Genomic DNA, 14,427 nt, shown 5'->3' with positions numbered 1-14,427 from the left:
TGAAAGAGTGTTGATTTCCAACTACCACAGGTAAAATTCAGCTATTATTGTAATCTAGCGATGTGTAGATTAGATCCTCCTATAATTACCTCTGATATATAGTGCTGTTTAAATGAAACATTCATGGTCTTATGCATCTACTCATGACAATTATTTAGGGTCTATTAAATATTAAACTGTAATTAAAACTTCCTCAGTTATCCTCCGCAGCTAATCCACATGCTATGTGAGTTGGCTTTTATATTACCTTACACTGATTCAGGGCATAAAAAAGACCCACTGTAGCTGCAGAGCTGTATATTCTAGACTGGCTTCCTCTTTACCTGACTGTACCTCCAACTTTCAAAAATCATATCAATTTGCTCCCTTTTGAAACTCTTATTCAAAAAGTCTTCTAGAGGTGAAACAGTTTGTCTGGGCATGAAAGGAATGCTTTTTCCAGGCTGGAAAAAAAAGTTTAATTTATCTGATAAATTGCAAGGATATTTAAGAATGTGAGAGAAATCTCTTCATTATCCACTCTAACTGAATCTGTAAGCGACATTGACATAAAACAGAGTATCACTTCTATATGAAGTTGGAGTTCATGCGTGGTTTTTTGTTTTTGTTTTTAGTGGATTAATGTTCACTGAATATTGCAAATGTGTGTGTCCTCCTTTCAGCACCCCCAGCTGGTCAGTAAGAAGAAATAGCCTGGGAATGTCCTAAGTAGCAGAAGGAATCCAGCCCAAAATTTAAAAACTACCACAGATAACCCAGAAAATGAATAATCTTTATGTGGGAAATCAAAATTGACTTCACAGAATTGCTTAGAAGTCAGATCTACCATACACAGCTATGGATTTGATCACCAATAATCTGGTAGCCTGGTCATGGTGGAGATGCGCATGAGAGGAGAACCAGGGGAGGAGGAGAAGAAAGTGGGGATAAAATAAGTCACAAAGGGAAAAAGGTGTAATTAAGAATGCAAAAAGGTGAAAGAGAAAGAGCAAGTAAAAGAACAGAAAGCAGTGATTCAAAGAGCAAAGAGGGGAGGTAGAAAATAGAGGAAAAGGCTAGAACTAAAAGGAATAAAGGTAGAAAGAAGATAGCTGGGTGTCTGAGGGAAAATTGAAGGTGTCATGAAATCAGTGGTGGTTGTGAATAGAGAAAAAAGTGCTCATTTACAGCCATAGGCACCAAATACTCACAAAAATTCATTTTGTTGGAAAGGAGAAGTCCCTGCTATGTAAATAGACCTTTTCAAGTAGCAGAGATCAGCTATGAGGCAAAACATAATTGATTAGTTGAATTTAACTGGGTGGTGATAAGGTGTCTTCATGATTGATAATCTGGTGTGTAGTTGGGTTAACTTTGGCCCCACAAGGTCTTTGTGTCATGTAAGGGAGCCTGTTTTAAGATGTTAGGTATCAGGTGAGGGGATTTATTACCACTGAGACCTTAATTCCATGATGTTCCTTCATGACCTGGAAACATTCCTGGGGGATCATTTAGCTCTAGCTGCAAAGGTAGGAGGAGTCCAGGACTGCTGAGAACTGCTTCGTACTTTCTAAGGTCTGCATTCTTCATTGCTGTGTTAAGTAATTCTGAAGAGTACCAGAATTTTCATGCCGGAAAGAATCTTGAGAGTTATTTATTCCATACATCCCTGTTTAGGGGAAGAATTATACTCACCCCTTTCGAACAGATAAGGAACTTTAGTTTAGAAAGCCAGGGGGACTTTGATTGTTCAAAAATTTCCATGGAAATATAATTTTTTTTTCTTTTTTTAATTATACTTTAGGTTTTAGGGTACATGTGCACAATGTGCAGGTTTGTTACATATGTATCCATGTGCCATGTTGATTTCCTGCACCCATTAGCTCGTCATTTAGCATTAGGTATATCTCCTAATGCTGTCCCCGCCCCCCCCACCCCCCACCCCACAACAGTACCCGGAATGTGATGTTCCCCTTCCTGTGTCCATGAGTTCTCATTGTTCAATTCCCACCTATGAGTGAGAACATGCGGTGTTTGGTTTTTTGTCCTTGCGATAGTTTACTGAGAATGATGTTTTCCAGTTTCATCCATGTCCCTACAAAGGACACGAACTTATCATTTTTTATGGCTGCATAGTATTCCATGGTGTATATGTGCCACATTTTCTTAATCCAGTCTATTGTTGTTGGACATTTGGGTTGTGTAAATCATGCTGCTATAAAGACACATGCACACATATGTTTATTGCGGCACTATTCACAATAGCAAAGACTTGGAAATATAATTTTTTTTTGAGACGGAGTCTTTCTCTGTCACCCAGGCTAGAGTGCAGTGGCGCAATCTCGGCTCACTGCAAGCTCTGCCTGCCAGGTTTAAGCCATTCTCAACCTTGTTATTCTTAAGAGTTAGTTGTGAATAAGAATACATGTAAGCTTGTCTTTTTTTTTTAAGGCCTGGTGTTTTAAAGATTCTTCCCATGAAAATCTATTTTGCTGAAAATCACTAATTTCTGCCTTATGTCCTGAAGGTATGAAATACGAATTCAAGCGTGCACCACCCTGGGATGTGCATCAAGTGACTGGACATTCATACAGACCCCTGAGATTGCACCTCTGATGCAACCCCCTCCACATCTGGAGGTACAAATGGCTCCAGGAGGATTCCAGCCAACTGTTTCCCTTTTGTGGACAGGACCGCTGCAGCCAAATGGGAAAGTTTTGTATTACGAATTATACAGAAGACAAATAGCAACTCAGCCTGGAAAATCCAATCCAGTCCTAATCTATAATGGAAGCTCAACCTCTTTTATAGATTCCGAACTATTGCCTTTCACAGAGTATGAGTATCAGGTAAGAAATGTGTATTATAAACAATTCGAGCTGATTGTTTGCACCCATCAGCACCTGCCTGTAAAAATGGTGCGCAATTTGAAAAGGCACTTAAAGAAATGTGGGACTTAAGGAGAATAATAATACTCCTTAAAAATGTTTAAGTGGTAAATGAGGAAAAACCATGTTCATTGCCTTTTTCATTTTCTCGGTTTTTGAGCCATGTTATATACGTTGCTTGTCTTAAGTAGATTCCAGGTGAATTTGCATTTCTTATTAGTAAAGTGGTTGCTGCCATTAAGATTCCCTCTGTCAGTGTTGCCTTGGTAGGAGATACTCCTTATTAAAAGATCACTTTGAAAATAACTCATTACTTGTACCAAAATAAAATCAAATAGCAAACATCTCTAGCCTCGGTGCTCAAGAAAGATACAGAATGTTAAAAAAAAGTCTAGAGGAATGCAACTAACCTGCCCATGGAGATGAGTTAAGTTTTCTCTGAGGATGGCCTAAAAAAATAAGATTGTGCATTCTTAAAAAGCCAAGAATTAAGAAGAATATTCAGAAAGTATGGTGAATTCTATGGAGGACTTCTGTTAGGTTGGTTTTATTTTGCCATCAGAGTCCATTTGCATTCTTCTTGTGATAACAACCTCATTTCCTGTAGAAGAATGTGCTTCCCCCACCCTTTGCTCAGGCCTGGTGGGAGTGTCAATCAATGTGTCAAGCTGTCTCCTAGCCAAGTGGGGGGCACACGAGCCGCTCAGCCCCTCAGATTTGCCTGGGGCTTTATCTCCAGCAGAGTGACTCAGAATTTTAAAAGGTGGAGGTGAGAAGTCCTGATAAAATATCCCTAACCTCAATCTAAAAGTTTTTCTTTTCCTTGCTATTTCCAAGCATGGTTCTTCAACCGTTCTTTCAATTCCATATACCCACAGTAAATTCTCATTTGCTTAAGCCAGAATCAGTGCCTCTTGCTTGCAGTCAAAGAAAGCTTACTGACTGATGTGAGTACTTAAGTGCCGGGAACAATGCCAACAGAAATTTTCTAAAAGAGGAAACTGAGCCTTAAAAAGCTTATTATAACATGAAATAATAAAAATAATAAGTCACCAAAAAAATAGTGACCAAATCAATGAGTACAGTGAATATAGGGAACATTTTAAGCATGAAAAGAATATTTTAGGACAATAATGTATGGGACAAATTACCAAATTAATAAGATTTGAAAATATAAATAAATTCTCGAATGGTTTGGAAAAATACATAGATATAAATCCATAATCCCTTGTTTGCAATTCCAAGTCTAAAAATCTCTTAAAAGTATTTTCTTGCTTTGCCCCAAGTCATTTGGCAACAAATTCCAATCTAAACAGACTTGAGACTATTTACGGTATTTATTTATCCCATTTAATATGAATATTTATATGTTTTGCTACAAAAATATTGCTTTATTATAAGATAGCTAATCAGATCATGGTATGGATATTACAAAATATACAGTATATACATTTTATCCTATTTCAAAATCTAAAAACAAAATTATTTTAAAACACATCAGGCCCCCAAGGGTTTAGGATAAGAACTGTAATACTTACTGATGCCCCACCATCAGAAACGTTAACACTGTTAGAAACAGCCAGAACCTATGTGCCTGCCCTTTTGTTCTTTTCTCATTACCTTTATTGAGAAGTGTCACATTATCAAAGCTATCAATTATCTAGTCTCCCTTACAAATAAAAATGGTACCTTCGTGAGAGAGCTGGATGAAATCAGCATAAAATCTTCAGCCGCTAATTGAACTCAATGACCCATATATAAGAAACACAAACTTTCTCTGGTATTGTGCTGTGTCGTTGGGTTAAATTCTGGTCACATGACCTGTAGAAGTCTCATTCCAGTTTTTGTTTGTTTGTTTGTTTGTTCGAGACAGAGTCTCGCTCTGTCACCCAGGCTGGAGTGCAGTGGTGAGATCTCAACTCACTGCAACCTCTGCCTGCCAGGTTCAAAGGATTCTCCTGCCTCAGCCACCAGTGTAGCTGAGATTACAGGCGTGCACCACCACACCAGGCTAATTTTTTTTTGTATTTTTAATAGAGACGGGGTTTTGCCATATTGGCCAGGCTGATGTTGAACCCCTGACCTCAAGTGATCAGCCTGCCAGGCGTGAGCCACCGTGCCAGGCCCCATCCCAGTTTTCTATGGAATGGAAAGCTCCAAGCATGTGTCTTGTCTCTAGTCAGATTTTTCATCAGGCACTAAGGATGACCAAGAACCAAGGGACCCACATTTCAGGGGAGAGGCAAGTTAAGAACCTTAGGCTGTGTGGTTTCTTTTGTAACTGTTACTATCGGCTCTGTGTTACACTCCTCCTCCATACTCATCTCACTCAAATGAAAGTATTTAATTTGGGTTTTGATCTCCAACTTTTATTTATTAGCTAATCCCATGTAGTTACAACATAAGGATAGAAAACAAAGAAAATCAAAATTTAGCTTAGCCCAAAGGCCCAGTTCTTATGGAAAATAATATTTTGAAAAGCATAGATTAAATGCTGAAATAAATCATCAGAAAATATTAGTTTCATTTAGCCTGTGTAAACATTGAGTCTATGTGGACCCTGAGTGATCCTACAGAAGTCATTTAGGAAGTTATATACTAAAACAATTTATTTTTCTTTAACAAAAGAGCATTTTGTATTTGTGATGAATTTGCATTGCTCTCAAATCCACTTGAGGGTTACTTCATCTGCAAGTTGCCTTTGAAAACACCTTCATTGTCCTATATACATCTGCTCACCCAACAACTGACAGTGATTTGACCCTTCTGCAGAGGAGTGTGTTTTTGAGGTAATTGTAGATTGTAGGGAATAAAAGCAAAGACCTGAGAAACTTCCTAGCAGTGTGGAAGGATTAATCAGAAGATCGTGAGGATGTATAGTTGGGGAGGTTGCCACCCACATGGTGTGCCCTGCAAGTGTCAGATGGGACTCCCCACCACCTTCCTACACTACATTACATCATTGTACTCATTTCTGGTTTTGAGTTAAATCATTGAAGGCAGTTGTTAAAATTTAGTTATGTGAAAAGAACAAAACAGTTTTCACTAGTCTAAATCAACTCATTCCATCAGTTGGCCAGTGACAGAAGAGGGTATCACATGGATAAGTTCTTTCGTTTTTCCTTCTTCTTTTTTTTTTTTCCTTCTGCTTTTTTTGAGACACAGTCTCGCTCTGTCGCCCAGGCTGGAGTGCAATGGCACAATCTAGGCTCACTGCAACCTCCACCTCCCGGGTTTAAGCAATTCTCTGCCTCAGCCCTCAGCCTCCTGGTAGCTGGGATTACAGGTGCCCTCCACCATGCCTGGCTAATTCTTTTTTGTATTTTTAGTAGAGATGGGATTTCACCATCTTGGCCAGGCTAGTCTCGAACTCCTAACTTCGTGATCCACCCACTTCGGCCTTCAAAAGTGATGGATGAGTTCTAATGGGCAGGAGGGTCAGGAAATATCTGGAGAAATGGATACTTATAGAGAGGGAGGAGCTACTCACTGCAGAAAACCAAAGAGGAAAATTAAATGAGCAGCAAATGTCACCCACCTCACCACAATTCATATAAACAGCTTGGTAACTAGCTCCTTTGAAGGTGAGCAAAATCATGTGATATCACAAGCACCTTCTAAGTGTTCACTAATACTTCAATATGGAATGCCCTAAAGGTAGCATCCCTACTGTTTATAGTACAAGTGGAGGACCTAAGAGCTTGTTCAAAGGGCAGACTCCTGGGTGGAATGGGAAGGGACCCCAGCAACCAGTATTTTTTTTTTTTTTTTTTGAGACAGCGTCTCGCTCTGTGGCCACTCTGGAGTGCAATGGTGTGATCTCAGCTCACTGCAACCTCTGACTCCCTGGTTCACGCAATTCTCCTGCTTCACCCTCCCAAGTAGCTGGGATTACAGGCATGCACCACCACGCCCAGCTAGTTTTTTGTATTTTTTAGTAGAGACAGAGTTTCACCATGTTGGCCAAGATGGTCTCGATCTCCTGACCTCATGATCCACCCACCTCAGCCTCCCAAAGTGCTGGGATTACAGGCATGAGCCACCGCGCCTGGCCTAGCAACCTGTATTTTTAACAAGCAGCCTGGATGGTCCACAACCCACTTTTTTTGAAAATACTGCCTCAGAGGGTGAGACATTGCTGCTATGCTACTTAAGCCTTATTTTCAAGGAGTGATTTTCTGAATCAGTGGTTCTCAGCTTTGCGCATTAGAATCACCTGGGGAAATTTCACAACATTCTGGGTGACGATACCCAGTCCCCATTCCCTTGTAGTTCTGATTCTGGGATGGGTTCGGGAATCCATGCGATTCAAAAGGTTCCCAGGTGATTCTCATGTGCAGCCAGGGTTGAGAATCACCAGCTTAAACTGTCATAAACAGATAGCCCAAATAAGTGAAGCCGGCTCCCCACAAATGCCTAATTTACATGACGATCATTGATGATAGCCTACTGACATTGGTCTATCCTGGCTTTCCTAAAGAAGGGTTCTATTGTTTTGATGTGAAACTAGAAAGGAGAACAGAATATATTATCTATGAAGTCCATCTCTCAGCTTCTCAAATAATTTATTTTAATCTTCCTCATGGATTTTATTTGGATTTTGTTATTGTTGTTTTATTTTCTTTTGTTTCTTACTTGGGAGGTCCGGTCTTTGGTGGTAAGAGTAAAGTTCACCATCATTTAAAACAGGAGATTTTTCTAGTTTGAGTCATTTCAGCATAGCTTCCAGAATTCTGGGATTCTGAAGGATAACTTTCATGCACGTCTGTGTGAAGAGACCACCAAACGGGCTTTGTGTGAGCAACATGGCTGTTTATTTCACCTGGGTGCAGGTGGGCTGAGTCCGAAAAGAGAGTCAGCAAAGGGTGGTGGATTGTCATTAGTTCTTATAGGTTTTGGGATAGGCGGTGAAGTTAAGAACAATGTTTTGTGGTCAGGGGTGGATCTCACAAAGTACATTCTCAAGGATGGGGAGAATTACAAAAAACTTTCTTAAGGGTGGGGAAGATTACAAAGTACAGTGATCAGTTCAGGTGGGGCAGAAACAAATCACAATGGTGGAATGTCATCAGTTAAGGCTATTTTTACTTCTTTTGTAGACCTTCAGTTACTTCAGGCTATCTGGATGTGTACGTGCAAGTCACAGGGGATGTGATGTCTTGGCTTGGGCTCAGAGACCTGACATTCCTGCCTTCTTATATTTATAAGAAAAATAAAACAAAATAGTGTTGAAGTGTTGGGGTGGTGAAAATTTTTTGGGGGGTGGTATGGAGAGAGAGAATGGGCAATGTTTCTCAGGGCTGCTTCAAGCGGGATTAGGGGCGGCGTGGGAACATAGAGTGGGAGATTAAGCTGAAGGAAGATTTTGTGGTAAGGGGTGATATTGTGGGGTTATTAGAAGAAACATTTGTCATGTAGAATTATTGGTGACGGCCTGGATACGGTTTTGTATGAATTGAAAAACTAAATGGAATAAGAGGAGAAAAACAGGTATAAAAGGTCTAAGAATTGAGAGGACCTAGGACATCTGATTAGAGAGTGCCTAAGGAGATTCAGCATAGTCCTGCCAGCAAAGATTATTCATTTACTTCAAGAGTTAAGAGTGGCAGTTTGGGGATAGCACGAGGAGATACCAGTTGTGATGGCTTGGAGAAACAGTGTAAACAGGCAGTGTAAACAAGAGCAGGGCATGTATGAGTAGTTGAGAATGGTGAATAGGAGTATGACTAGACAGAAAATAGTAGGGATGACAAGTTTTTTTGGGGCAAAGCCTAAGTTGGTCCGATGTCTAGAATGAGACTGGGGCCTAACAAAAAAGAGCTCAACTGGGCTGTACCTTGTAGCATTCTGAGGACAGGACTGAATTCTGAGAAATGAAAATGGTAAAAGTATTGTCCAGTCCTTTTTAAGTTGGTGGCTGAGCTTGGTGAGGTCTGAGCTTGGCTGAGCTTGGTAAAGTTCTTTTTAAAAGACCTTTAGTCCGTTCTACTTTTCTTGAAGATGGAGTACCATAAGGGATATAAAGGTTTCACTGAATACTAAGAGCCTGAAAAACTGTTTGGCTGATTTGACTAATAAAGGCTGGTCTGTTATCAGACTATATAGAGGTGAGAAGGCTAAACTGAGGAATTACGTCTGACAGAAGGGAAGAAATGACTGCAGTGACCTTCTCAGACCCTGTAGGAAAGGCCTCTACTTATCTAGTGAAAGTGTCTACTTAGACTAAGAGGTAATTTAGTTATCTGACTCAGGGCATGTTGAGTAAAGCTAATTTGCCAGTCCTGGGTGGGGGCAAATCTTCAAGCTTGATGTGTAGGGAAGGGAGGGGACCTGAATAATCCCTGAGAAGTAGTAGAATAGCAGATGGAACACTGAGAAGTTATTTCCTTGAGGATAGATTTCCACGATGGAAAGAAAAAGAGAGGTTCTAGGAGGCGGGCTAGTGGCTTGTACTATAGCATAGTCTGCCTTTGCTGGTGTGTGGCGATTAGGCCTGGTGGAACTGCCATCAAGAAATCAAGCATGATCAGGGTGAGGAACAGGAAAGAAGGAAATATGGGGAAATGGGGGTGAATGTCAGGTGGATCAGAGAGATACAGTCATGGGGGTCAGGTGTGGTATCAGGAATAATGTAGGAGGCCAGATTGAAGTCCGGCCAGGAACAATGGTAATTGTGGGACTTAACAAAGAGTGAGTACAGCTGAAGGAGCCAGGGAGCAGAAAGTATATGCGTCAGGTATGAGGAAGAAAATAGATTTTGGAAGTTATGAGAAATGTAGAGAGTGAGTTGAGCATAGTTTGTGATTTTGAGGGCCTCTAAAAGTATTAAAGCAGTGGCAGCCGCTGCACACAGACATGAGGGCTAGGCTAAAACAGTAAGGTCAAGTTGTTTGGACAGAAAAGCTACAGGGTGCAGTCCTGGCTCTTGTGTAAGAATCCTGACTGCACTAACCATGCCTAGGAAGGAAAGGAGTTGTTGTTTTGTGAGGGATCGAGGTTTGAGGGATTAATCAGACACGATCAGCAGGGAGAGCACGTGTGTTTTTACGAGAATTATGCCGAGATAGGTAACAGATGAGGATGAAATTTGGGCTTGACTGAAGTAATGGGGGCTGTCTGTGAAGCCTCGCGGCAGTACAGCCCAGGTAATTTGCTGAGCTTGGGTGTCAGAGTCAGTCTAAGTGAAAGCAAAGAGAGGCTGGGAGGAAGGGTGCAAAGGAACAGCAAAGAAAGCATGTTTGAGATCCAGAACAGAATAATGGGTTGTAGAGGGAGGTATTGAGGATAGGAGAGTATATGGGTTTGGCACCACAGGGTGGATAGGCAAAACAATTTGGTTGATAAGGCACAGATTCTGAACTAACTTGTAAGCCTTGTCTGGTTTTAGGACAGGTAAAATGGGGGAATGGTAAGGAGAGTTTATAGGCTTTAAAGGCCATGCTATAGCAGGCTAGTGATAACAGGCTTTAATCCTTTTAAAGCGTGCTGTGGGATGGGATATTGGCCTTGAGCGGGGTAAGGGTGATTAGGTTTTAATGGGATGGTAATGGGCATGTGATCCATTGCCAGGGAAGGAGTAGAGATGTCCCTTACTTGTGGGTTAAGGTCGGGGGATACGAGAGGAAGATGCGAAGGAGGCTTTGGGTTGGGGAGAAGGGCGGCAATGAGATGTGGCTGTAGTCCAGGAATAGTCAGGGAAGCAGATAATTTAGTTAAAGTGTCTCAGCCTAATAAGGGAACTGGGCAGGTGGGGATAACTAAAAAGGAGTGCTTAAAAGAGTACTGTCTAAGTTGGCACCAGAGTTGGGGAGTTTTAAGAGGTTTAGAAGCCTGGCCATCAATACCCATAACAGTTACAGAGGCAAGGGAAACAGGCCCTTGAAAAGAAGGTAATGTGGAGTGGGTAGCCTCCATATTGATTAAGAAGGGGATGGGCTTACCTTCTACTGTGAGAGTTACCCGAAGCTCGGTGTCCATGATGGTTTAGGGGGCTTCCGAGGTGATCAGGCAGTGTCAGTCTTCAGCCGCTAAGCCGAGAAGATCTGGGAAGGAGTCAGAGAGCCTTGGGCCAGAGTTCCAGGGGCTCTGGGAGTGGCTGCCAGGTGAGTCGAACAGTCCAATTTCCAGTGGGGTCCCGCACAGATGGGACACGGCTTAGGAGTAATCCTGGGCTGCGGGCATTCCTTGGCCCAGTGGCCAGATTTCCGGCATGTGTAGCAAGCTCCTGGGGGAGGAGGTTCTGGAGGAATGCCTGGCTGCTGCGGTTCAGGCGTTTGGAAGTTCTTGTGTGCTGGAGATGTGGCTGGGGTTTGTCTCACAGTGGAGGCAAGGAATTGCAACTTTTTTCCATTATTGTACACCGTGAAGGTGAGGTTAACTAAGTCCTGTTGTGGGGTTTGAGGGCCAGATTCTAATTTTTGGAGTTTTATTTAATGTCAGGAGCAGATTGGGTAATAAAATATATATTGAGAATAAGACAGCCCTTTGACCTTTTAGGGTCTACAGCTGTAAAGCGTCTCAGGGTTGCTGCCAAACAAGCCATGAACTGGGCTGGATTTTTATATTTGATGAAAAAGAGCCTAAATGCTATCTGATTTGGGATAAAGAAAAAGGAGCATTAACCTTGAGTGTGCCTTTAGCTCCAGCCACCTTTTTAAGAATAAATTGCTGGGCAGGTGGGGGAGGGCTAGTCACGGAACAAACTGTAAGCCGGACCAGGTGTGGGGAGGGGAGGTGATAAAAGGATTATAGGGTGGAGGAGCGGAGGCTGAGGAAGAATTGGGACCTCCCCTGGCGAGGAGGGGAGAGGTCAGATGGGTCTTTAGAAAAGGAAGATTAGAAAGACTCAGCGACGCTTGGGGTTGGGACTGAGGGGACAGGCAGGAGGGAAAGAAGGAAGATTTGGGACAAGTTGCATTGGCAGAGAGACTAGGAAGGGACTGATGTGTAAAAGAATGCCTGGACATCAGGCACCTCAGTCCATTTTCCCATTTTACAACAAGGATTATTTAGATCTTGTAGGATGGAAAAATCGAAAGTGCCATTTTCCGGCTATTTGGAACTACTGTCGAGTTTGTATTGGGGTCAAGTGGCATTGCAGAAGAAAATAAGATGCTTAGATTTTAGGTCAGGTGAGAGTTGAAGAGGTTTTATTAAGAACACAGGCTAAGGGAGAAGAAGGAGGAATGGAAGGTGGAAGCTTGCCCATAGTGAAGGAGCCAACCCCAGAGAAAAGAGTAGAGACACAGAGAAGGGGTGGGGGGTTCTTGCCCTCCAGAAAAGCAGAGAAGGGGTTGGGGAACGGAAATAAGGGATTGGGGCACAGAGATAAGAGGTCGGGGTGTGGAAATAAGGGATTGGGGGTTCTTGCCCCCTAGAAAAGCAGGACTTGCCACTAAGGGTGAAGGAGAAGGGGTTGAGGGATACTTGCCCCTCCCCCAGAAAATCAGAGAAGGGGTAGAGACACGTAGAGAAGGGATTGGGGTACTTGCCCCTCTCCCAGAAAAGCAGGACTTGCTGCTAAGGGTGAAGGACCAAGGCAGGCTTCCCTGCATGGTCTGACACCTTTGAAACGTGGGTGAATAATCAGAGAGGCATCCCTGCAATGATTAAACACCAAGGGAAAGCTGCCTTCCCAGTCCGTGACTGGCGCTGGAGTTTTGGGTCCACAGATAAAACGTGTCTCCTTTGTCTCTACCAGAAAATGAAAGGAATTGAAATTAAGAGAAGGGAGAAATTTAAGTGTGGTGCCAAGATTGAAAGAAGAAAGAGGTTGAGGGATAGTGAGGGAAGTTGGAGAAGAGTGTAAAAAGAGGCCGCTTACCGGATTTGAAATTGGTGAGATGTTTCTTGGGCTGGTCAGTCTGAGGACCTGAGGTCGTAGGTGGATCTTTCTCACGGAGCAAAGAGCAGGAGGACAGGGGATTGATCTCCCAAGGGAGCTCCCCCGATCCAAGTCACGGCACCAAATTTCATGCGTGTCTGTGTGAAGAGACCACCAAACAGGCTTTGTGTGAGGAATATGGCTGTTTATTTCACCTGGGTGCATGTGGGCTGAGTCCGAAAAGAGAGTCAGCAAAGGGTGGTGGATTATCATTAGTTCTTACAGGTTTTGGGATAGGCGGTGAAGTTAAGAGCAATGTTTTGTGGTCAGGGGTGGATCTCACAAAGTACATTCTCAAGGGTGGGGAGAATTACAAAGAACTTTCTTAAGGGTGGGGAGATTACAAAGTACAGTGATCAGTTCAGGTGGGGCAGAAACAAATCACAATGGTGGAATGTCATCAGTTAAGGCTATTTTTACTTCTTTTGTGGATCTTCAGTTACTTCAGGCCATCTGGATGTATACGTGCAAGTCATAGGGGATGCGATGGCTTGGCTTGGGCTCAGAGGCCTGACAATAACACTTTGCAGGATTAGCTTTAATAAAGCCAGTGAGATCTAAAATATGAATCAAAAAATTAGGAAGATTATTTTTTTCTTGTTTTCCACAAGAATGGGTTGGTGGCTTTACAGAGTGCAGTGCAGGGTCCCATTAGAAAGCAAACATTCTCTGTGAATTTTGAATGCAACTTAGTTTACCAAAACCTAATTCTCAAACAACCCTGTAAATGTATGTTCCATGCATAAATGAGATGCATCTGTACTAAATAAAATTCTTCCATTGCACAGACCTCTTCCTTAAACAGAGATCACAGTCTTGCTTGTGCTACAGAATATTTACAAATCCAAGAAGATTTTTTTAAAGACAATAATCATTTCTATCTTCAACCCTTTCAAAATTGGACTATTCTAATACATGCAGTGTGAACCTCCAAATTCTATGTGGAGCAGTTCTTAACTGTTTAGCAGCAAATTAAGACAATATTTTTCCCACAGGCTTTGAGAGGGACCTGGGTGTGAGTCTACTCCGTTAAGACATTTTGGTTTTTACCTTTGGGGAGTGAGCCGAGGCTAATGAATAGCTCTCAGTAATTGTGCATTCATATTCATACTCTTGCTTAAGGCAATGACTCACCACGGATTTGATAGGGCCTGCCACCACCCCCCCTTTCACTGAATCATGCTGTCAGTGACTTAATTAGTTTTCCTGAAACTTCCTCACTTTGACAGATTTTTGCGGTAAGTGCCCACGCACACTCAGGGTCTCTGAAGGCTTCTGGTGCCTCATGACTGGGTGACTGAGAAGCAGCAGGTCAGCCTTAGAGGAAACTGTGTGACTCATGGCATGGGGTATGAACTTAGGGCTAGCGCTGCAGGAGCCCAAGCAGAATGACAGTCTGCTGCTTTCTAACAGACCAACACTGCCCCCAAACAAGAGGATGGAAAGAAGGGCTGTGGAGGAGACACAGAAGGGGATCCTCACTGTTGCTGCCAGTGGCAGCTGCCTGAAGACTGCCAGAGGTACTGTGGAGGCCTTCCCTGCACCAGCCCCCACCATAGGCTACCAAATGGTTGGCAATGAGTTAGAAGTGGGAGGGAGAAAGGCCAACATCTTCTACTCCTTCTCTCACTACTTCTGGATCTTTGAGCACATTAACCTCTTTGGGCCTTTCCTCAT

At 42.6% G+C, this 14,427-nt stretch overlaps 1 protein-coding gene across 1 annotated transcript in view; it reads left to right on the top strand.

Moving 5' to 3' along the window:
- Positions 1-14,427, top strand: part of USH2A (usherin) — a 798,563-nt gene that overhangs the window by 740,401 nt on the left and 43,735 nt on the right. The window contains exon 64 of the mRNA XM_032136481.2: positions 2,507-2,828. Coding sequence (XP_031992372.1) covers positions 2,507-2,828 — 322 coding nt within the window. The remainder of the gene's footprint in view (positions 1-2,506; positions 2,829-14,427) is intronic.

The sequence above is a fragment of the Hylobates moloch genome, unplaced genomic scaffold (genome assembly GCF_009828535.3).
Source record: "Hylobates moloch isolate HMO894 unplaced genomic scaffold, HMol_V3 SCAFFOLD_18, whole genome shotgun sequence".
NCBI lineage: Eukaryota > Metazoa > Chordata > Mammalia > Primates > Hylobatidae > Hylobates > Hylobates moloch.
This window is presented reverse-complemented; position numbering and strand designations above follow the sequence as displayed.